Source organism: Nipponia nippon, unplaced genomic scaffold, assembly GCF_047370975.1.
Source record: "Nipponia nippon isolate SJK-2023a ecotype South Korea unplaced genomic scaffold, ASM4737097v1 scaffold_17, whole genome shotgun sequence".
NCBI lineage: Eukaryota > Metazoa > Chordata > Aves > Pelecaniformes > Threskiornithidae > Nipponia > Nipponia nippon.
The window spans coordinates 10,224,617-10,247,959 of record NW_028262333.1 but is presented as its reverse complement, the minus strand read 5'-3'; the positions used below and the strand labels follow the sequence as shown (position 1 = coordinate 10,247,959).

The 23,343-nt window shown below is 45.9% G+C and overlaps 1 protein-coding gene and 1 long non-coding RNA gene across 3 annotated transcripts in view; both read right to left on the bottom strand.

Annotated features, from left to right (window-relative positions):
• JADE2 (jade family PHD finger 2) overlaps positions 1 to 23,343 on the bottom strand; it is a 123,110-nt gene that overhangs the window by 85,809 nt on the left and 13,958 nt on the right. For both annotated transcript variants that reach the window (XM_087754219.1, XM_087754222.1), the window contains exons 2-3: positions 11,811 to 12,082; positions 10,201 to 10,461 (exon numbers count right to left, since the gene is read on the bottom strand). In XM_087754219.1, coding sequence (XP_087610345.1) covers positions 10,201 to 10,308 — 108 coding nt within the window. In that variant the 5' untranslated portion in view covers positions 10,309 to 10,461; positions 11,811 to 12,082. The remainder of the gene's footprint in view (positions 1 to 10,200; positions 10,462 to 11,810; positions 12,083 to 23,343) is intronic.
• Positions 4,757 to 7,155, bottom strand: LOC148056168 (uncharacterized). Its single transcript, XR_015703985.1, has 2 exons — positions 7,015 to 7,155; positions 4,757 to 6,883 (listed from the first exon to the last, which is right to left on the bottom strand). It is a non-coding gene; the product is annotated as an uncharacterized LOC148056168 (long non-coding RNA).

The window sequence follows — 23,343 nt, the reverse complement described above, 5'->3', positions numbered from 1 at the left end:
TTTTGTTTTTAGGGCTGTAACTCTGGAAATAGGGTCTTGACATTTGGCACGAGGCAGCCTTTTATGGTCTTTTAGATAAACCCACCCAAATTAGTCATGTTATTGGGCTTTGAAGAAGAGCAGCTCACAACACAGAGAAAAAGCATGCCTGATTCTGGCTGCTGAAGTCCCTCAAGATGCTGCTCTTGGGGCACCTGCTGCCCCCCAGGGAACAGGGAACTTCAGCCCCTAGGTAAAAAAGCCTTTCCTGGTGGTACAGGAGCGGTGGGACTCATGAGCACGGCCCCTTCTGTCGGTCCCCACCAGCCCCAGGGCCCTCGGCGGACGCTGGCCCCGCTGCTCCAGCACCCAGTGGCATTCGCTGCCGGGACTTCACCTACAGATCCCACCCCATCTATGTGCACAGGCTGCGTTAAGGGATATTTTGAAGGTCACTGTGTTACCTGATCAGAACGTCAGAAATGCCCAAAGTCAGGCATTCTGTACCAATTTATGGAGACTTTCTTGTGCACACACATTCTAATGCAGTTCTTAACTACATTGTCGCAATCTGTTTCCCATATGACACCTGCATGCCACGGACCTGCTCCCTAAGTCAAAAAGGAAACAAATTTTGGCCAGATCCTCATCTTATCTGCAGAACCAAAAACTGCCAACAGAGCAAAGCAAGGGCTGCAAGACACGGATCCGACAGTGAGGATAGGATAAAACTCTCCCAAAGAAGAGGACTCTCTCCTTGCCCTTGCCACAGGCTTTGTAACGCTAACAAAGTCGTTAAACCAAACTTTTGGGTGCTGATGGTTGTATTGCCCACATTTCAGGCTCATAGCTTGAAACCTTTAGCCTGAATTGCTGACATCCATCTTACTACAGCTGGAAGCAGTGGGTGCTGTGCTTGCATGTATGAAGTGCTGTATCATGTTAAATGCTCTGCAAAAAGCAGACATTACGCTTCTCAGATGGAGTACCCTGAATTAGTCAAAACTGACCTTAATCCATCCATGTGTCACCCTGACCCATCTTCATAACGGGTGTTTGGGGAGGATTAATGATGTGCTGAAGCACTGATGCAGCGTAGTAGAAAGTACCGTAAAAAAAGTCACGAGGAAATTAATAATTCTGTCTTCAGAGGAACCTGCCAACGTCCCTGCTCCGGTCCTGGACAGCACACTACAGCCTTACGACCCTTCTGGCCACTTCTCCAGGATTTCTGGACGACACCTCCAAAGGAGGTCACAGCACGTCAAAATCCAGGTACGTAGATCAGTTCCTCGGTGCAGATGGGTTGCGCGCAGCAAGTCTGCAGCATCCCTAAGCGCAACCTCAGTGCATTTTTGCTAGCCAGAAGATGAGCACCTTGTTCTGCTTTGAAAACTGCACACAAGAATATTTGAGCTGTATTTTCTGTTGCTGCGAAATCCAAAAGTGTTCAGACATGTGAATAATGTGCTGAGCTAAGGCCTAGGATCCTGTGCTGAACAATAGGAACGAGCCAGCATTGCCGAGCCCCTCACTGACCATCTCATGCACTGCACGCCATAGCGACGCAGAAGGAAAATAGTACCTGATCCTGCAATTAAAATCTTGCTCTGCTTCCACAAAAGGGCACAGATTAAGTTGCACTGGCAACAAGAATTCGGACATTTCTGCAGTTTGAGTACTTTCCTGGGCAGTAACGATCGCATGCTTAACAGATTTTTGGCTACCGTATATGCACACTTACACAAAACTTGCATACAAATGCATATATGTAACACATATACCTAAAATACACAAAGATAACAGCTGATGGATCATTCTACAGAAAGGTCATGTATATGATATATATGATACTCAGTTTACATAGTATGACATTGATGTAACACTTATGAAGAGCTCTGACAGGGTGTTGTCAGCTGGCATTTGCTAAGAGAAGAAATAAATCTAATAATAAAAACAAAAAAAAAACATTTTGGAAGAAATAATACTGCACAAATCCTCTAAAAGGACAGAATTGTCTACACAACAAAGGCTCGGATGATTGATGCTAAAATAAGCAGTTACGCAACAAGTAAGAAATACGATCTCCAGGGAAGAAACCAGCAACCTTTTCCTTTCATCTTCATTCACCGGTGCTTATTTTTGCACACCTAAAAGAAAAATATAGGCAACCTTTCGATGATGAGCACGTAGGTAGAATTAACAGATGTTTTTCAGTGAAGGACCGAGTCTTCATGAGCTTTGTGCAAGTTGTGCAGTTAAATCCCGTCACTAAACATGAGTCCCCCAAAGTGCCGCAGAGCTACTGCTACCACTGCCTGTGCCTCAGGGCTGCTGCCACGCGTTGGGGAGCGCGGTGCTGGCACGACTAGGTGTGAATATGTGGATTTTAGGGGTGAATTGGCTCACCGTAGAGTTACGATTGCAAAACTGGTAAAACACCTTCAGGAGAACAAGCATACAAGAGTTCACCTCCCAACACTTTGGTTTAATGAAACTTCTCGACAGGACTTGAGACCAGTGAAAATCTCAGTGCAGACAGATCTCACGGGAGAGGAAGAAGAAAACCCAGTGGCCTTGTTGGCATCCAATTTGATTACTGTAGTACGTTAGCACCAGACACACAGATAGAACAGGTCCAAGGGAGCGCATTTCCCAAATATAATGAAAATTCAATGTCATTTTGAAGACCCTTAGAAACAATCTATTGAGTGATGTTAGCTAGTGAGAAATCACGAGGAGAGCTCAGCTCCCTCAGCCTGTTCCTGCAGCGATACCCAGCTGGGTGCTGGAGGACCACTGCAGGGCAGGGAGATGCTCTGATGACAGAGAGCTCGTGGAGATCCTCAGAAGCACCACACATCTTGAAAACAGTGCAAGAGACACGTGGCTGCTAATTTGCTGCCTTAGGTACCCTCTTCTGAGGCCTCCGGTAGCCAGAAGTTGTCAAAATAGCCTCATGGCTACTTTAATTTCTATCAAGGACCAGAGCAGTACACAGCCATTCCAGGAGGGGAACACAAAGATGATGAAAATCTTGCTACATCCGTATCCCAGGTAGGGTCATCCACTATCCCAGCTATAATCAGGATATTTAGTTTTTATTAAAATATGTGTTAATTTGGAAAGTAGTAAGCAGATGCAGTAGAAGGAAAAAGAACAAGCTCTGTTCTAAATTACAATAATAATCACTCCCATCTTCGAGAATGAACTACACCAGAAAGATCAAGGGAGAGATGGCTGCTATGGTCATTATATAAACTAATCCCTTTTCTTTCTCATTCATTCTGCATAATTTTTTTTCCTCTCTGAAGCTAAGGAAAAATACTATACTTACAGGAAAAGAAAATTTGATTTGGCAGATCAGTGGATAGTGAGATTTTGTTTGCAGTCTCAATTACCTTCAGTAGCTAGAAATTTGGTATCAAAATAAACTGTAAACAAAAAAAACTAGATATAGGATTACAAACGTCCATCCCCTGATGGATAGCTCAAAAATTCCCTATGTTCTAGCAACAGCTGCTTTAATATGTTTCAAAGAAATGGCAGCCTCTCTCTGAAAGGATTACCTTTAAGGAATGCAGCCGTAAGTGGTTTTGTGCAAAGATGCTCACGTTCTTGTGGGTTTTGTACACTGAATTTTTTCTGCCAAATTTCAAAATTCCTTTTTTGTTGTTGCTGTTTTCTCTAAGTTCATTCCTATTACAAAGCACATCTAATTGGGCACACATTTCATCCAGTCCCCAGACTGCAAGAACTGGGGTTTTCAAAGGGCCCTCAAGGGTAGATTTGGGGCAATAAGGACCATCAGTGGTCAGCTGGACAGCTTCAGTGCTGCTCCAGCGACAGGAGACCTGTTGTAGCTCCTCATGGTTTGGACGGATCCTTGGGCATCACAGCAGACTCCCCTGCAGCACACTTCCCTGCTTTCATTCCTTTGCTCCCTTTTTGTTGGCCTTTCAAACTTTCCATGTTCGATGCGGCAATGGGATAACATGGCTCCTCAGACCGCTTAGAGTTTCAGCCTGAAGACGTTTGACTGCTATGGGCAAAGGCTGTAGTTCTGGGTGATGAACAATGAAAACAGTAGTAGATTTAGAAGATTTAGAACAGTTGAGTTGGAAGGGACCTACAAGGATCATCTAGTCCAACTGCCTAAGTACCTCTTCTCTCCCTCATGAAGGGCTATCCCAAAGGCAGGACATACCATTGCAAGGCCTTATCCCACCCCACAACCCGGGGAAAGATCCGCCTAGGTGTAAAAGCAGTTGTGTTTTACTCCCCTGAGGAGGCCAGTAGAGCTTGCCTCCTCCTCCAGCTGCCCTGGCTTGGGAGGGAGGTTAACAGCCAGGTGCCAGCAGGTGTCTTCCTACCTGCAGATCCCACCGCAGAACATATAATTACTCTCCCAATTAAAAAAAATAAGAAAAAAAAAAAAGAGACATTAAAGATCTGAGTCACAATTCAATGCGCCATTTGAGTGAACGGTACATATGCTAAACAATACATGCATCAGGACTGCATTAATCCACATTTTGTATGGATTCCCTCTAGACATTCAGTTTATAACCGAGTTGGCTATTTCCCTGTATTTCTCTGGAGTTGGAGGGTGTGAAAAAGACATTTCCATTTCATTGACTAAGTTCCCAAGGGGAGAGTTTATGAAAGTGCAAGTGCATAATTTACTGCCTGACAGGATAAAGATGGTATCTGATTTTAAAAAAATAGTGTACCCTGAAAACCAAAATTGCTAGAACAGACATTTGTTTTCCGTAAGTACCGTATTTTAGAAGCATTTAATTTAGCTTAGAAGCACTGTTAAAAATATATGCATTGTAAATTGCAGCTGTATAACATGATATTTATCAGATAATGTCACTGAATAGTCTCCTGTTGCAATATAAATGCCAAGGAATTTCTAGAAAATAAATGTTGAAGTAGAGAGCTTTCTTTTCAAAGTGGAAAACCATTATCTCATCCAAAAGTCATAAATAAAATGATGAGGGTTTGCTTACAGGGTTGGTTTTAACCATAGGGGGGCTGACACGGACACTCCATCGCCTGAGCAATATTCCCAAGCAGCAAACTTAGCTTGGACGCAGCAAGGAGAGAGGGAGGCACGCAGGACTGGCAACGATGGTTCAGAAGGACCTACGAGTAGCCAGAAGGACAAATCAGCTGCTAATGCATTTGAGGAAAAGAGATAAAGATCGAAAGTGAGGGATTTCTTCTGATTTACAACTTCACACAATATTTATTTCAAGAAAATTCATCAGGTCTGAATATAGCCAGGACCCGATACAATATGCCACAATATCAGCTTTTGCAAAGGGTGCCTGAAAGCTGGCTCTGAAAGCCACCTTTAGTCACATAAATGCATGATCTGATTTTCAGAGGATGGAGCACCTGGCAGCTCCTATCAATTTCTTCAGGGCCTGGATCAAGTTGTGCATGTGCAGCACTATTTATTAGCATAAGGTACAAAGGGTCTGTGAGAGAGGGACAGTAAATAAGATTTTGGATCCAAGCTCTGCACCTTCTGCTCCTCTGAAATCTGAGGACATTGATCTAGTCTTTTCGTCTCCTGTTAGAACAGGACTAAAACGAGGCTCATGCTGCCATTCACGCAGATCGACAGAGTGCTTTGCTGAGCAAGCTGCATGCCACATAGGCAGCTGGGTCCCATCCCATGTGCGTTTTGCACCACAGGTCCATTTGCTGGCATTGCCAAGACTGGAAAACACCACTCCAATGCAACCAGGACCCAACACGTGAACCACCTCTCCGTTGCCACTGAAGTGTGATTGCTGGAGGTGCGATGCTCAGCACAGCATGCGGGGGAGGAGGGGAGGAGCACCCACTGCACAGACCACCTGCAGAGTAATCCTGCTAATTTCATTTCAGTTACTCTGGGTTTGACATAGCCAGATAATCCACATTTTATAGGATTTGTAATTTTCAAATCATTTTTAGGCTATATAGTTAGGAGCAAAGACCGCCTGTAAACCATAACATTTATTTCATTGTGTCTATAAAGCCAGAGTGGCCACCCTACAGTCCATGGGCATGCAGTCATCCAGGCCAGGGTGGGCAAATGAAGACATTTGAATTTTGGTCACAAATCAGACACTTTTCTGATTAACTGTGTAAGCCAGAGCAGGTTCACCACCCTCAAATGCCTCCAAGGGCAGCCCCAGCTGAAAGCTCGGGCACTGTTCTTCTAAAGGAAGGAATGAGATTCCTGCAGCCCTCTCCTGGCTTCATCAGTTCATCCTTTCACGGTTCTGCTCCTCTTTTAGCCACTTCCTTGGATGGCTTGCATGGGGTATTGTCTGCTTCTTCCTTCCTCTGCTACCCACTGCATTTTTCTTTGGAAAATCCAGTCCACTGATCCTCTTCAACAGTCATTCATACCAAACTGCTGGTTATGCCTTTCCCCGCTCACTCATCTCTCTCTCCATTGCAGAGCACGCTTCAGTCTGCCCCATAACGTCACACCCCAGGCAACACAGTCAAAACTGAGACTGGATGTGCCGAGATGAGCAGAATCCCTCGTTCTTCTCACCCAGCTTCCTCCATCCACTCTTCTGGTCAGCGGAGCAACACACACCTGGCACGGCTCAACTGATATGTTGTCAAAAGCACTTTATATGATTAATGATATGATGAATGCCAGAAATGTGTCTAAAATAACTTTTACATACAAGAAGTGGCTGGATGCATGAATGGATGGACAGCTGATTCACTGGCTCATCAGCCATGGAGGGGAAGGATAACACATAAGCAAGACAGGTTTCTGGGCCACATTCAGAAGAAAATACTTCAGTACTGGTAGCTCCTTGCAGAGGGGATCCCACACTGAGCGTTGCCCTCCTGCAAGCACGGAGGACCTCAAGGTTGCACACTGTATTTGTAAAATACCACAGTAATGAGAGAGAGAGAGAGAAGACTTGTTAAATCATTGAGTCCATCGTCTCCTAGGACAGCATTACAGCCCCTGTGCAGAGGATGTACCAGCTATTTATTTGAATTTACCTTTGCCCTTTGAAAACAGGCCACTCTTAACTAGCACTGCCAGGCTGCTGAGCAGCTCCACATCCATCTGATCCGTTTTCTGGTGAGCTCCGTGGATGACAGACAACTACTGAAGCAACAATTCCTGCATGCCAGGACTTGAACACATTGTATATGCAACGCATACCCCCTTTATAGTGGTTATAGTCTTCAAATCAATCGTACCTGGCAGCGGAAGTTTAACATTAATGACTTTCTTATTATGGATGGAAAAACCTTTTGGAGCTAATGAGCAGAAACAAGACTGCTTAGCTCCTACCTGAAGAGGTGACTCCACGGTCATGACCAACACTTGGAGCAGAGCTGTAGCAATGGTTGCTTTAGCACAGCAAATCCAGAAGAGTTGGTCTGGCAGGCTACACTGCCTCTGCCTTTGGAGCAGAGGCCTGAGTTCAGAGAGGGCTTTAAGGATCTCAACTCATGCCCACCTAACAGCAGGGAGGAGACAGCAGAGCAATACCCAGTGCATCGCCCTTCCCTGCAACACAAGCTGGGACTGCAGTCCCAGCAGGAGCCTTGCTCTCCCCAGCCACCACACAGGGACAGCTGCTGAGGTGTGAAGGGGGGGGTTCAGTTTAATTTTATCTTGACAGCCAGGAGAAAACAGAACCTAGCGAGTTACACGTTTAATTTCCAAGCTGGTCCCGCAGGGCAGAAGGAGCGGGTGAGCCACGGAGGGTGTGCACAGCATCGCAGGGTGCCAGGGGGTGGTGGCATCTGCCCTGGCATACCTCGGGGAGCAGCACGCCTGCAAGCCTGGCTGCTGGAGGGAAAATAAACAAATACAGTGAGTCACAAAAGCAAGCGGCATATGACGGGACAGGTACTTATGCAAATAGACTGTTAACACCCAGCCAGACAGAGCTGATAAGCCTCCTAGGCCAGCTGGAGGCTTCTTCATCCTGCTGGGGGGAGGAGGAGGACAGCTTTAGGATAACAATAGAAAAACCAAAAAGCAAGAGCAAGGCAGCTCTAGGAAGGTTGCACAGGGCTGCCCGGCTTCAGTACCAATCTGCTGTACCTTGCCACGCTCGGCGCCAGCCAGGGCAGCCACGCTCTGCTCTGCTTCCAGAAGCATCCTCCCGTGCCGATGTGGGTTAGCGCGTGCCGTGGTGCCCGTCACCGATACCTCCTGGGAGCGGTGGGCACCTGGCCAGCACACATCTCCCCGCAGGCCTGCGGCACCAAGGCAATTGATCACATAGCAAAGTTTCTCAGATTTGTGAGGCTGCAGCACAGGGGGTGCAGGGGGAGCTGCCTTTCCCCGGTCTTGTACCATCCCCATACCTCTCCCCCTGCTCTCTGCTGACCAGCCCCGTCCAGGAGCGTAACTGAGAGGCAAATTATCCTTCTGCTGAGGTGCTGAGGATCCCCCCAAAAGCTCCATATCTGGTCTGGCTGGGCTGCTGATAATCAGATAGAGGGGGTTTAAAATAATCAAGTCTAAGCAGCTGAAATCCAAACGGGAATAGGTAATGGGGTCAGAAAACAAACACTGCAGCCAGGGCACAGCCGGAGGGTCTGTGGGGCCCGATGCACAGGGCACCACGCACGCACTCGGGGTGGGGTGAGCCACAAGCCCTGGTGCTTCTCCAGGATGCTGCCCAAAAACCAGAGTCCCCACATGTGCTTTTCTGGCACTGGGAAACCTGCATGAAAGACCCCACGTGTATCACATGGAGCCCCAGAGAGCTGAGTGGCTCCTTTCCCCCCATTGCATCCATCACCACAAGCCTGAGTTGTAGAAGAAAGTATTTTGCTGCCCCTGAGCTCCATTAGCCTCCAGGGCTCCAGTCCCAGCACTGCCAGCAGCTGAGAGGATGCAGGACACCCCCCTGCTCCTGTAGCATCACCACGCACAGGCTCCTGGTCCCCTGTCCCATGCTGGCTCTTCCGACACCTTCACCTGCCTTACCGATGGGCAGGGAAGAAGGGACAGGAGCACCAAGGAAAGGGGGATCGCCAAGTTTATCGAATATTTGTTTCGCCCACCACTGAGATTTCCAGCTCGTATTAATGACGTAATGCTCCAACAGTGAGAAGCCAAAGTTTGCCCTTCCTGTGGTATTCCCTTAGGAAAAAAATATTACTGCAATGTAAAACTGAAAATTGAAACAGGCTGGTGATTCACCAGAGAAAATGCCTCTCTCTTTTCCCTATTCAGTGAGGCAGAGATGAACGTTGTGAGGTTTGAAAGAAAAGCTGAAAAAGCCTTTAATTAATCCCTGGAGGCTAAACTATGCCAGATATGGACAGGATTTCTCCTCTGCCTCCTTTTTGGAGCAAGAGCATGCTGCTGTCTTCCTGCTGCAGCTCTTTCCAGGGGATTCTCTGGTCCCCAGAGGAGGATCCAAAGCATTTTCAGGGGATAGGGTGGCTGCCAGGGAAGCCTCGCTGCTGTCCCAGGGCAGCGAGGAGACCAGGAGCCCCCTCCAGCATTTCCCAGATCAGTGCAGACTTTTGGAAGCTCCTGCCTGCTGGGAGGAAACTTTCTAAGTTCAAGGTCAGGTTTGTTTGTCTTCCATCCTGACAGACACAAACTGTTATGCAATATTCAGGAAGTCACTTTTATCAGGCTCTATTCAATTTATAAGATTAAGAGCATGGAAAAACAAATACTGGTGCTGGATGGAAAGTGCTGGCACTAAGCGGGCCAACACTGTTTGGACAAGGATTGTTAATAGGGTCTCTCTTATTTCCACAAGTCAGTAGGGGCAGGACGCAAAACGTGCTGCTTTTTGTAGGGGGCTGGTGATGAGAAAAATGAACCCTTGCTTAGAGAGAGCAGAAACCATAAAGTTTTTTTTGAGAGCAACTTCTGTGGTTGCTAGTGCAGCTCCTGCAGAAGCAGCTCTGGCTTGGGAGCATCCCGTGATGTATAGCCAGGGCTCAACCCCCAGCAGAAGGCAGAGGACTGCAGCTGCATTGCTGGCAGTACCTGTGCTGGTCAGATTTGCTTGGATGTAGCTCCCTTAGTGCCAGGCAGGAGCGTGGCTGCAATACAGGTAAAGGCTTTGCTCGCTGAAAACCCAGCTTGGAAAGTAACGGGTAAAATATAGAGCACGTGCAATTTTCACAGGGATCGACACCAGTTGGCACAGCCAGACGACCTTGTTCAGAAAACGCACTGGAAAAAATAAATCTTACCTTGCAGAGGGAAAACAGTACCAAGTAAGACTGAGGCTGGCCCTGCATCTGGTCTGCAAGTCCTGAAGTCTTCAAAGAAAAGCACCAGGAACTGCAATGGCGGAGCATCGATCATTCGTCCCACAGAGCAGAGGCCCACGCCAGAGATCACATCAGCCACAGTCCAGAAAACATATCTGCCTTCTTGATGCTTTTTCCAGCCAAGGCCTTTACAACGTTTCAATAATCACCGCTATTGAGACTAGTTCAGACCAGTGCTTTCTATTGATACGGGAAAAAAATAGGAAATTTAGTTTCCAGCACTGAACTCCCTTAATTCAGTACCATGTATATGTATACAGATATTATACATAGAGAGAGTTAAAATGTAGTAATAAGGAGCTATGGAGTTGATAAGAGCTAAGGGAGAACCTGAGGTTTGAAAGAAAACTATTAGCAACAGCAGATTTGCAAGTTCAGCTATGGGAAGGACCACAAGATCTGAGCCATGCTATATACTTTACTTTTATTGACTGCTTTGTGGGGAGCTGCATTTCTTGTTAAGTTGGGAGCTGCAGACTGCACTCTGTGTTGATTCTGATTATAGAGTGGCAGTAATTAAACCTCTGGAGCATCAAGTTACCATTTTAACCAAATGCCTGCATTTTATCTTGATGGGAAATTGAGAACAAGATTCAGAGTTTCATAGTAAATAAAAACTGTTGGCTGTTTCACAGATAATCCATTTCCTCAGCTTATATATGAGAAAATCCTCCTGTACTGTTTCTTCTTCCCATTTGCAAATGCACACATTCCTTGTGGAAGCTCAGCAGCAGCACTGCCAGCTTCTGCACACTGTTCAGCCTGTAAAATAATCATTACAATCATAATGTGACTCCTTAATAACACTTTTAATCCAGGGACCACTATCCTTATCTCCATGTAAGAAAACAGAAGCACACATAATTTTTTCCCAGTGATATAAGCGGCCAAGGCCAAAGTCAGGAATAGCCCAGCACCCAGGCTCAGTCTGTCCATCAGCTGTATCCACTGCCTCGCCCTGAAGTAGTGATCTTATCTACAGATATTCAAGGTGCAAATCTAGTTTATTCTTAGGCTCAGTTCTGCAATGACAACCACAGGTCTGTGTGACTGCACACTTGTAGCTTAGGAATTGGGCAAATACAGCTGTTTCAGGTCACGTAGATACAGGCTAGCCATCTAACGGTGGTTATTTTCACTGCATACCAACCTGAGCCCACTTGAACAAGCAACCTAAACAGGCAAGTCCCTTAAATCCACTCTTTTAATTGCAATTAACAGCCATCTATTGCCAGAGCAAGATTCAGATACTCAGCAGCACTAGCAAAGGGCTGCAAGGCTGCAGTGTGCGCTGGCTCCATTTCGTGCAGGCAGTGGTGTCAAGTGCTTTGGGAGATCAGTTATTCTGATAATAAAACAGTTGCGTGTGCAGACGATTGGGCTCCCTCGCTTTCAAAGCACAGCCGTTGCCACAAAGGCTTTCATCCTTTGCTTTCGGAGTAAAGTGCATCCTCCCTGCCCAGAGCAGCAACAGGTTTACCACAAAATACTTGCAGCATTTGATGTCTGCAGAGGCAGGTATTACTCACCCAGTTGCTTCTTATGCAAATGTGCTACCATCACTGGGATAGCAGGGTGAGGAGTCTGTGAATCCAGGGCTGCTGGAGATGCCCGTCCTTATGTGTCATCTGAGTCCAAAGTAAAGACCAGCCGCAGGTCTCATTTGGGGCCATGTTTCTCAGGAGATAGTCTTCCTGCAGATCTGCGGGTTGACTTGCCACATTATAGCATCAGGAGCTGCTAAGTACCAGAGTCTGAGGCTTCACCACTTCACCATCATCATCACTCCACCTCCGGCCATCTGTTGAGTGGAAATAACGGCTGTCACAGCACATAGGTGTATGTGCAGACTTCTGCAAAGCCTTGGGAGAGCTCCTGGCTGTGCAGCTGCCTTGGAGAGAGCTGTCGGGAGGAGACATCTGGAGGACGCAGATCTGCTCGCTCCCCACAGCAGGCACCAGCTGGGCCACGTGAGCCCAGATGTGATCCGGAGCATCACCTCCCGGAGATCCTCCCCAGCAGAGCGACACCAGCAGCACTGCTCCTCGCTATCCCACCCCATCCACAGTTCGGGAACTCCTCATGGAGACCCAGGCAAAGTCAAAGCCAAAGTTGTGATGAAGGTTTCTCCAGATAGAAATGCAATTGTTGCTGGTGTGGTTGAGAACTCAAATAAGAGGGCTTCCAATTTGAAAAGGATCACAAAGAAGTCACTTATTCTGGAGAAATCAGTGTTTGCTCTTGAAAGAGTATGAATTATTCTATTGTTCATATCTAATAAAGGAAATTAAAACTAAAGGAATTATTACTACTGATACCTCTGGATCCAGGATTTCACACCTTCTTTCCATCATACCATACCAGGATACAATGCTCTCCAAGTCTAACTGATATAAAGCCCCCACCCATATATCCAGCTGTTCTACATCCTGTTTTTATCCTCCAGCATGAGGAAACTGAAAAATCAATATAAAAAGAATTTTTTTTCCAACCAAGCAAAATAAGGAAGGAAAACAAATCTACTTCTTAACGTTTCTAGATGTAAATATTTGGGGTAGGAGAAAGAAATAGCTCATTACCTTCTGCATTTGACAGGACAAATATGAAAGTATCTTCTCTGAAAGACTCATCTAGGCATTATTCTGTATTCTGACATTAAGGGGAATGTTATTTGATTGCATCTTTTCTCAGGAATGGGTAAACTGGTCTGGTGGTTTGGAAAAATATAAGTATCTATTTTTCAATTATTTTTCTTTTTTCCACAGACCACTGCCATTTTTTATTTGAGTGATGGCCAGAGTTAGAGAGGATAAACCACCACAAGACAAAATTTTCTCAGAGTATTCTTCTGCTATGAACTTCTGGAAATAGCAAAAGAAACCTTGTCTGCATGAAGCTGGTGTCAGATGAAGAATCAGGCTGACTGAATAGCCAGGGTACTGCCTGCAGTCACCTACATTTTGTGACACTGGGTAAGTTACCAAAATCAGCAATGATATAAAAATAAAGATCCATTAATCAAAGAATAAACTGGAAAAATACTCAAATAACTCAAAAAGACTGCAACGGCTCTACAGAACAGCTCAGATCCCTGCTTTTCACCCCTCCTGGTAAGCCAGGTGTAGGCGGCTTGCTGCCATCCTCCCTCTTTTCCCCCCTTCCCTCTCATCCAGGTGATGCCCCATCCTCCCACCCACTTAGGCCCACAGTCTCATCCACCACATGCACAGACTGGATTTCTTCAGAATCATGTCTCAAGCTTGCTCTTTTTCTTTAACATCTCTAAAGCCTTTTTCTTCAACAAAAAAATATTCTCCTCCAAGCCTCCCTCCTCTTACATCAGTTATTGCAACCTTCAGTTTTAGCAGCTGCTCTCAAGACCACATCAATTGACTCCACAATCATACTGGTCCTTCGTTTACATAATTTACAAGCTTCTTGCCTTCTCCTCTGTATTCCCATTACCTTTCCACATCTCCTCTTACCTCACTGAACCAATAACCTACCTACCATACAGCCAGCCCATAACCTTTGCCCCGCCAGCCTCTATAATCCGTCTGTCAGCTTCTTCCCTAAGCGCAGACTCGCTTTCTCCCCAGCTTTCTTTTAAGCCTGGGAAAACCTTCCCGATAAAATCTGAACAGCCACTCCTTTCTCCTCCTTCAAAATTATCCTTACAACTCACTTCTGCCAAAAAACCTACCAAACACAACCTTGGCTATGGCTGGGCAACAGATGAACTAAGGTTTTCTTCCCTCCTTCCCTTGCTCCCTACCTCTGCTGTCAGCTAAGCATTAGCCAAACCAAATTACACTACCAAAGAAGGGTCCTCGCCATATATATACACGTATATATATTATTTTTTTTGTATACTGTATCCCTGTGGTTATTAGTGCCTGCAGAACATAAGACCCTCAGGGCAGGGATTGCCTTCCCCGCCCCCCCCCCCACTTTTGCAAAGCACCTAGCACAACGATGGCTCAATTCCCTGTACGTGCTCCCAAAATATCAACATACTGATAACAGCGCATTCCCTGGAGGAGAGGTACGGCGGAGCTGGGAACCACCAGTGAACTGCAGTTGTCAGTGGCACAGAACAGGAGGGCAAAGAGAGATCAGATGAACTGGACAAGAGTGAAATAAGAGCACAGAGCACTGGTGATACCGTGTGTGGGAGCAAGTGACCACCAGCACTTCCAGAAGCTCCTGCATTTCTGTGCTCCAGCCCATCACAAAGCTTTCAGGCAGTTAGAAGTGTCCGGGTTTCCCTATACTTAAAGCAAACTTTGATTTCAGCAAAAAAACAGTGCTTTCAGCCTTCACTTCTAAACCAAACCCATGTTATGATAGCTAAAATGTCAGAGCTAATTAAGAAGAGGAAGCTGCGCATAAACCAGCCAAGATGTGCATCTGCCACCAGAGAGAAAGCGCCGATTTTCTACGACCCTCCCCAGGAGCCAGAGCACACAGCAAGTCTTCCCCTCGAAGCAGATAGCTGGCTGGCAATTTGGTCAACCCTGAATTATATGCTGGAGTGCTAACTTCCCTTGTGGTTGCAAAAAAAGAAAGGCTTTAAAAACATGATTTTAAATGATGCCCAGGGGTATATTTAAAGAATAGCTAGCCAAATTCCACCCCGCCTGTCGGAGTGCCATCGGGCTCCAGTGGGGTTGTGCAGCAGATGAGAGCACTGCGTTTGGCCAATTAGTTTTAACCATCATTATATAATATTGATGTCATCTTGACTACACATATATATTCTGGCATAGCAACTGAAATTACATTGATTTATTAAGTTGATAGCGCGCACCAGCGCCAAGCTACCAGGTAATTGATCAGCTGCCTGGGCTGAACTTCAACATGTAATTTCCAGCGCAATTTGACTGATCAGCAATACCATAATTGGTTGCAAATGTCCTTCCTTCTATTTGTTTTGTTAAGCAGCTTTTTCATTAACGCAGCAGAGCCAAGTAAATAAATATGACTTTACTATTGGACTGAAGGCAGAGAATAGTTGAGAACTGGATACAGACTGGGACAGGACTGTGCAATATTGTCAAGCCAGCACTTTTTTATACATTCTCCTTTTTGCTGCATTTAGGGCCCTGGTTGCTTCAGAAGACATATCTTTTAGCAAGAGGGATGTGTGCAACACTATGCTCAGTAAACCACAAATTTATTGAATTTATGCCCCCAAATGCCCTAAGTCAATAGGTTTATTATTATTAAGCCAAGCCTTAATGTCTCTACTACTCCTCAGATGTCCCTGCTGAGAGAGGAAACCAAGTCAAGTCTCTGGGAAAGGGCTCTTTGCTCTGGAGGGCAGCACCCAGGCCTCTGAACGAGCTGGCAAACTCAAAACTGGGCAGAGGGGCTTCACAGGAGGTGGCACCTCCCTCCCCCAACCCGCTCTAGCACCAAAACCCAAGCTGCACCAGACGGCGGGTCCCATCTCCAGAGCCGCATCCCAGCTCAGATCCGCTACCACGGCACGCTCCCAGCCCTGCACTCTTACAGGATCACAGGGACTGAACTTTGCTATTTTAAAGACCAAGAAGCATCACATACGGTCTGATGCTAAGTTGCAAAGTTCCTGAAAACATTGACTCAAGCATTGTATCTGGAGCAAGTGCAATTATTTGAACAGGAGAAGGGTAGAAGCGCGCTGCTGTGGCACCAGCTATCCCACGAAATAGCTCTGTACATCACCAGATTATTATGTGCCATTTCTGATTTCCAATAGATATATAAAACGTTTTCTGGGTGTATGATTTGTCAGTACATGCTTTTTAATGCTCTTCCCATCTCTTATTTTACCCTATTCTATCAATGTCAGCCCATTTCTGGCTATATTCTAAACATTTGTAACCATGTTAGACCAGAGGATGAATAGGGTTATCTGGTGACCTCACAGCAATGAAACATCATTACAGACCTTTCACACTGAGTCACAATGCAAAGGCAATAAAAAAAGTCAAAAAGAATAAAGGCATTGAGTCAGAAGAACTAATCCGTTATTTTCAACTATTTTCAACAGTTTAGGACTTCATACCTTTGATACTTTTCATCCACTGGACGCTGCCAAATAGAGCCATTGTTTTTCTCCTCTTAGCTCCCTGAAAATATCTGACAATAATTTTATTCAGACTGGAGTAAGCCGAAGACTAGGCTACTTAACCAATGTGTGTTCTTTGAACTATCCCATTTAAATCTCCAGGATACCAGCATGTTGCAAGCAGGCGTACTTCATTAGCTAATTCTTAAACCTGTCCACAAAAGAAATTGGGATGGAAGTGTTCAGTACCTTTTTTTTTTTTTTTTAAAGCTTTTTCTGTTGCAGGCTTCAAAGGGCTCTGGACTGCAGCTCCGCAGACCTGCAGGGCTGCCTGGAGCCCGAGCCCCGCATCGGCAGCAGCGCTGGGAATAATGCAGCTTGACTGAAGAGGTGGTGGACACAGCATCATTCCCTACCTGTTCAGGGCATACGTGGCACAGGCCTGAGGTTTGCAATTTTGTATACGCTTTATAAAGAGCTTAGCATAGTCATTACTCAGCAAATAACCAAAAGAAACAGGCTTGTAATTGGTTTGCTCAGACAGTTGTAAATTATTAGCACTTACTATGCCCTGGTGCATGTACAACCCGGGAAAAACACCCTTCTTGTAAGGGCCTGTCCTACAACTTCTGCTCAGAGCATTTGCTCCTATGAGTGGGGTCACAGAAACCATCATGATTATTAATGTGATTAAGCAGCAGACACCTTCCCCCTGTATTTAATTTTGAAAGTGCCCTTCAGTGCCCCAGTGCCTGGATCATGCCGAGTGCCCGCCTGCCTCCCATCCTGACCTGGCTGCACAGCAGCTCCTTCCCACATCACTGACTACTTCTGTCCCTTCAAACTGCTTCTTCCGAAGCCCGAAGCCCAGCTTCACAGGAGCACAACCTCCCAAAATCTAGGGCAGTGCTCCCGGCAAAGCACATGGCAAACCAGAAGATTGCTTTTCACGCAAAGCACAATAAATCTGCCCTGACTAATTGGAGGGGATGCATTAATTGAACATTGAATTTCGCCCCCCCGCCCCCAGCTTTTCATGGGGAAGGAGGTTGGTTTGGTTTGCAACAGTTCCAGAAGTTAGACATGAGAGGGAAACACGCACCAGCTTTCAATGATCTGTCAAGGGCAGTGGCTGCTTCTTGGCAGGAGCCTCTGCTGAAACACCAGCGAGCATCTTTCCCTCCCAGCACAGCACTACTGCCAGTGACTAAGCAGTTTCTATAAATCAAGCTGCAGCAGAGTTCAGAAGCCTAATAATAATCTGAAGATGTAAAATAATAATAATATGGTGGTTTTAGTGTTAAGAAGGTCACAGATAAGTGTAATAGACATTCTGATGTTGAGACTTGCAGCTTGGTTTCAAATAATTTTAGCACTCTATTTGATGTCTAGTCTTACAGCATTAGAAACTGGAATTAAACAATGCAATTAAAACTCAGCACAGCTGTAATCTGATCTTATTTTCTACTTCTAGCCTTGCTGCTTCAACCTTTTCCTCTGAGCCCTTCGTCTCTGACATGTTAAAAGTACTTGCCGTCACCCATGCGGGGCTTTGGTACCAGTTTGCCTGCTGAGACCCCAGCCATGCTCCTGCTCCCCATCCCACTCTCTTTAGCAGCGTTCAGTCGAGGCCACGGCAGCAGCTGGATGTTCATGGGGTGGCTGCGAACCAGCAGCGTGAGGGTGCAGACGTCCTCCCCAGCGCCATAACCATCCAAGGCTCCTGCACAATGCATCCAAAATGCCTGACAGTGCCTCTACAGCTGGCACAGGACAAGCCCTGCTTATTCCATTTACTGTAACTGTCTCATTATTACTTTGTTTATATTGGTACAACTTAATCCAACTAATTACCATCATGAACTGCAGCACATTAAGGCCCTGGCTATAAAGGACTATTGTATTGCACTAAATGTAATCCTTCTTAAAACATCCTGTGTTCATACCTACCAATTTTCCAAGATTACATCTGCGTAACACATCGACACCGAAGCCTTTGCAGACCTTTGATGTACACATGCTGAAGCAAACGTCTCCAAAGCAGGCACGGCTTTGCACTGCCGGCTCCTCTGGGGCAGAAGCAGTTTGTTATACATATGTTCAGTACCGAGCAGTACCAGACACCGTGGCTGGAAGTAATAGACATTCCCAGGGCAAGATTAACAAAAACCTTATGAAATGCCATCTCTGTATTGCCATTGCTTTAGTTTTTTCAGGAGAAGCCATTTTCCCAGAGTTTCCAACCCAATCTCAAGTGCAGCGTGGTCCAGGACAAGGCAAGCTCTCCTTCTTCACAAAGCTGAAGCATCAGCTCTGGGTATTTGTCAGGGAGGGTGGGTACCGGTGCCAAACACACCACTGATCCAGCTCAGCCCGACACAGGACATATTTCAACTGTTCACATTAGTGAAATGAAGTTGTTCCTGATGGCACAAAAAAGCAGGTGCTTGGGCAATGCCCAAGCTTTGCGATGGCCTGCTGGGCAGAAGTGAAGGTAGGGCAATATCTCCGAATGCATAAAAGCATCCCACAGCAGCAGTATATCCATCAGCTTTGGCAGCTTAGGGACAGATTACCATGTCAACACCAGTCCTTTGCCCAACTGTCATCCTTTACTGCTTGCGTACACCATGCATCCCAAAGCTACACCATCATTAGGGAATAACAGTGAAGAACTTAACACGTGGCAGCGTAACATGTCACCACCATATTACCTTGCAAAACACCACCATGCTAAGCAAGCATCCAAATAGTTCAGCCCCTACAGCAAATAACACATCAACTCCTGCCACATAGTCAAAGGCCTGAAACTTGAACTGGTGTTACTGGGGAGGTCAGCAAGAGGACCATGCCTTAGAGCAAGGCCACACTGATAGCAAGCCAGGATAAAAAGGGTTAAGTTTGAAAATAAGACTTAGTGATTCTGATGACACTACTGAGCTCTGTGGAGCCTGGGACCACCTGCACCCAGAAGGAACCATTTTCATCACAGGGCCTCAGGTTTTGCATAACTCAGGTTTGAATCAGCATTGTACCCAGCAACAGCACAGCAACATTCAGGTTCACAACAAGTCCAGGGTGCAAGAAATAATTTTACTGGAAAATAATCCAGCTTTATGCCACTTTGGTGTGGTGGTTAACTATTACCACGCGTGATTTGTGGATGGGGAAACCGAGGCACAGGAGAGCACTGTGTTCGGTAGCTGGTAGATCCTGCAGCCTCATCAGGCCAGTGGGAAGAGCCTCGCTGCTCCATCACACAATCCCACGCATGCCCACGCACCTCCCCGGGGAGCCCTGCACCCCACTTCTGCCCTGGGTTCACAGGAGCCTGCCTCCTCTGCAGCTCAGCTTCTGATCAAGACCAAGTGTAGCTGTAAGATTAATCAAGCCCTCCACCTCCTGTTAATACCCTGCTCTGCCACTAAGTACAACACCATTATTTAAGCACCTAAAACCCAGCCTAATTTTCAGAGGTCCTGGATGTCTGCATTGAGTCCAAAGACATCTGAGGATCCTCAGAACTGCTGCAAATCAGTGCACTACTCTTAAATCAATACTTATGTCACTTAATTATATATAATCTTAAGCAAAGAGAACAGCAGAAGCCCACAATATGCTACCTGAGCTATACACTTATAAGAAGGTGGTGTTATAGTCAAGGCATTGCAGCAGGTTATAGGAAGTGCTGCAGAAATCACTTAATTTCTGTGTGCCCTATTTCCACATCTGTGAAATGGGGATAACAAGACATCATGTTGCAAGGTGCTGAGCCACTAAGAGTTATTATGGGAGCTGCAGAAGTTGCTATAAATACCTGAAGAACGAGGGCATTCGGTGTTACACTAATAGAATACAAAGTCTATAAAAGCCTTTGCATTTTAGAGATGAAAGCTTGAGATAACTACAGGAAGCTGAAAAAAATCCTCCCAGACCTTCGTCCACAGCCACTGATGTTCCCCTGCAGACTGGGTCACGTTGATACGGTGGGAAGGCAGTATTTATTCTTTACAGAAAAGTGGATCTAAGAGCCTTCAAGCCGGTGACCGGTTGAACTTAACTTTCACCAGGGAGAAGGTTATAGTTTCAAAAGTAAGCAGCAGGGCTTTTGAGCTCACTTTCAAATTCAAATTAGGCCAGGTATGGAGCGACTGAAGACCATTTTACCACTCTTGGCCTGGTCTCTTGGCTTTCTCCTGAAGTCAGGCTACATCAAGTCCCCTTCACATCACCCAAATGGTACAAAACCGCTTTAGAAGAAATCCATCCCAGGCTTCCCACGGCAGCTCTAGCCCTTTCTCTACAGCAAAAAGGTGCTCAACTCCTGCATAGCTGTGACCTCCCATTCCTTGGGCTTACAGTCTCTCCTGCAAGATCCAGCAGATGTAGGCAAAGCAAATGCATGAATCTTAAGGAGAGGGGAGGAGAAAGACCTGCCCCTGCACAGGTGGTGCAGCAAAGCTTGTCTGGAATCACCAACCTCCCTTTAGGTTAAAGAGTCTGTTTCTGTGGGCAGCTGCAGCTGGCAAGTCTCTGCAGCACAGCCCTAAGCCAGCAAAGCAGGTAAAAGCAGACTCAGACAGCAGCAGAGCTCCACCTGGTTGTACCTCTGCTCCCGAAGGAGTGGTCTTCAGCCTCTCCAGCTCTGTGAACCCCCAATATTTCCCCTAAGGGGCTGCAGTAGGCTTGCTTTCCTTAGTTACTCTTCCCAGACCTTTGGAAGGAGCCCATGGACACCTCTCCACTTACCACAAGTGAAAAATTTCTCTGGAGGAGTCTCAAGACTCCTGTAGATCTCTGAGGATCAAAAGGATTTTGAAGGGCTAATCCCCTTTCTCCTCCAGGCAATCACCATCCCTGTGTAGGTTAATTTAGCAAAACGGCAGCAAAGGAACTTGATGTACTGTGGGTTTTTTTCCCCATGCTGTGCTGGTGGCTGTGATGAGAGGCAAGGAATAAAGAAGTGAGGAAAGCTGTCAATAATCCCATCTCAGTGCTATTACTATTGTCTGTCCTGTATATTATGTTGGCAGCAAAAGGGAGGTGCCTCAGGCAGAAAAATACCATGAAAAGTATTTTGCTACCCCCGACCTTGTCAAACAATATTTGTTCCTGGTGAGACGTTTCATTTCTCCGATTCAGCTGTTTTCGCAACAAATGGATCTACGCCTTTCGCTGGGTGCTTCTGCAGGTTAAAAATTGACTGAACACACTGATTTCATGAGCCCTCTGGAGCTGTAGCAGCTTTATCAAAGCTGCGATCAAATGTATTTATTGAGCCATATGTGTGAGAGAGATTAAGACGAATTGTAAGTCTCTACCCGTTAATTGCAGAGCCTGCCCGACTGCCCAGCGTGGGTTTCTGCATGTGCCAGTCAGTGGGGCTGGGGAAATGTGTATACTCAAATAGAGCAGCCGTGGTCAGAACGTGCTGGACAAGGTCAACTGGAAGCACTATCCCAGTGGAGCTGCTGCCCAGCTCCCATCCACATGGGAAATGTTCAGTAGAAGGGAATGAGATCTTGGACCACTGGGCAGAGCTGCTTTAGACTGGTGAAAGTCAAGTGCCTCAAAGAATAAAAACAGTGTATACCATAATGAACCTAAGACCCAGGCAAACCTCTAAATTACAATTGCCAACAGTCAGCCTCCAGTGAAAAAATGATGAATTTAATTACCCTCAGTAATATATTCACATATACATGACCAGGAAAATTTCTGGTCTCTTATGCATTAGAATCTGAATAAGCTACATGCTCCAGCAATAGCCTCTAAGTGAGGCTCACAGGTTTGTTGGGAGCATGTTCTTACATGTTACCCAATGGGGCATTTAACTTTGAGTGTCCCCCTTTAGTTAAATTTTAAAATTATTTGATTGGTCTTCTCTGTTTCAGTTATTTACAGGCAAGAGAAATAAATACTAGTGTTGACTATATAGTTTGTACTTACTAAAAAAAATAATTTATATTAACTATTTAGAAAGCTTTTTTTTTAAAAAAAAAAAGGTACTTGGACATTGAAGACATCCTAGTAGGATTTTTATAAGTGCCTCAGCCTCTCCAGTCAAGTGACACTTTCACGTTCCCCACCTGTAATATTTGACACCAGATATTTTACCCAGAACCACAGCAATATCCACTCTGGCCCATACTCCAAGCTTCTGGGAACACGCTCTGCCCTTTTCCACCTGCTGTTTGTCCCACATGACAGCAGGAGAAGGGATGTTTAGGCAGTACAGACCCATCTTGTGCACAGTAACTTCGGTTGTGTCGTCACACCTATGCTGCATTTTTCAGAGGCATTGTGTGCTGGAGCCACTGGAAAGATATGTTAAAGATTTCTATGTCATTCCTCTGGGCTTAATTCTTATTAATTTGAGTATATTACTATATAAAGGATAATTTAACTGTAATATTGATTAATTAATGGTCAATGAGTGTTCATTAAGGTGAAGCAGCAAACTCAAAACTGACAAAATGTGCTGGGAGATTTGCTAGACGAGGTCATGAATGCTCATAAATCAGCAACAGTCAAGGAGAGACCCAAGTCCTATGCGGATAATTATATCCAGAGCCACAGTCTAGGCAAAAATCAAGATTTAAGCCAGTCCCAAGTATTAGAATAACACAACTCGGGGGGGGGGGGGGGGGGGGATCAAGGGGAACGACTTTTGTGCATGTGCCTGCCACCGCATCTCTTGCATCCTCTGCTGCAGCATCTGGAGCTGGCCACTGCTGGAGACAGGGTAAGGGAGCCAGCTGGACCACAGTGTGGCATAGACCTTCCATACTTGACAAAAGCCAATCTCAATCACATGCCTATAGTTAGGAAAGAACCAGCTTTTAGAGACCTCGACTGCAAAGATATTTAGTTACATCCGAACTGAAAAATGAGCTCAGCGAGAGTTCCAGCTTTACTCCATCCTGCACTTGGGAAGAATTGAGAGCAGGGAGGATGCAAGGGGCAGCCTCACACTCTGCAATGGAGCAAATGAAGAGTTTGGATCT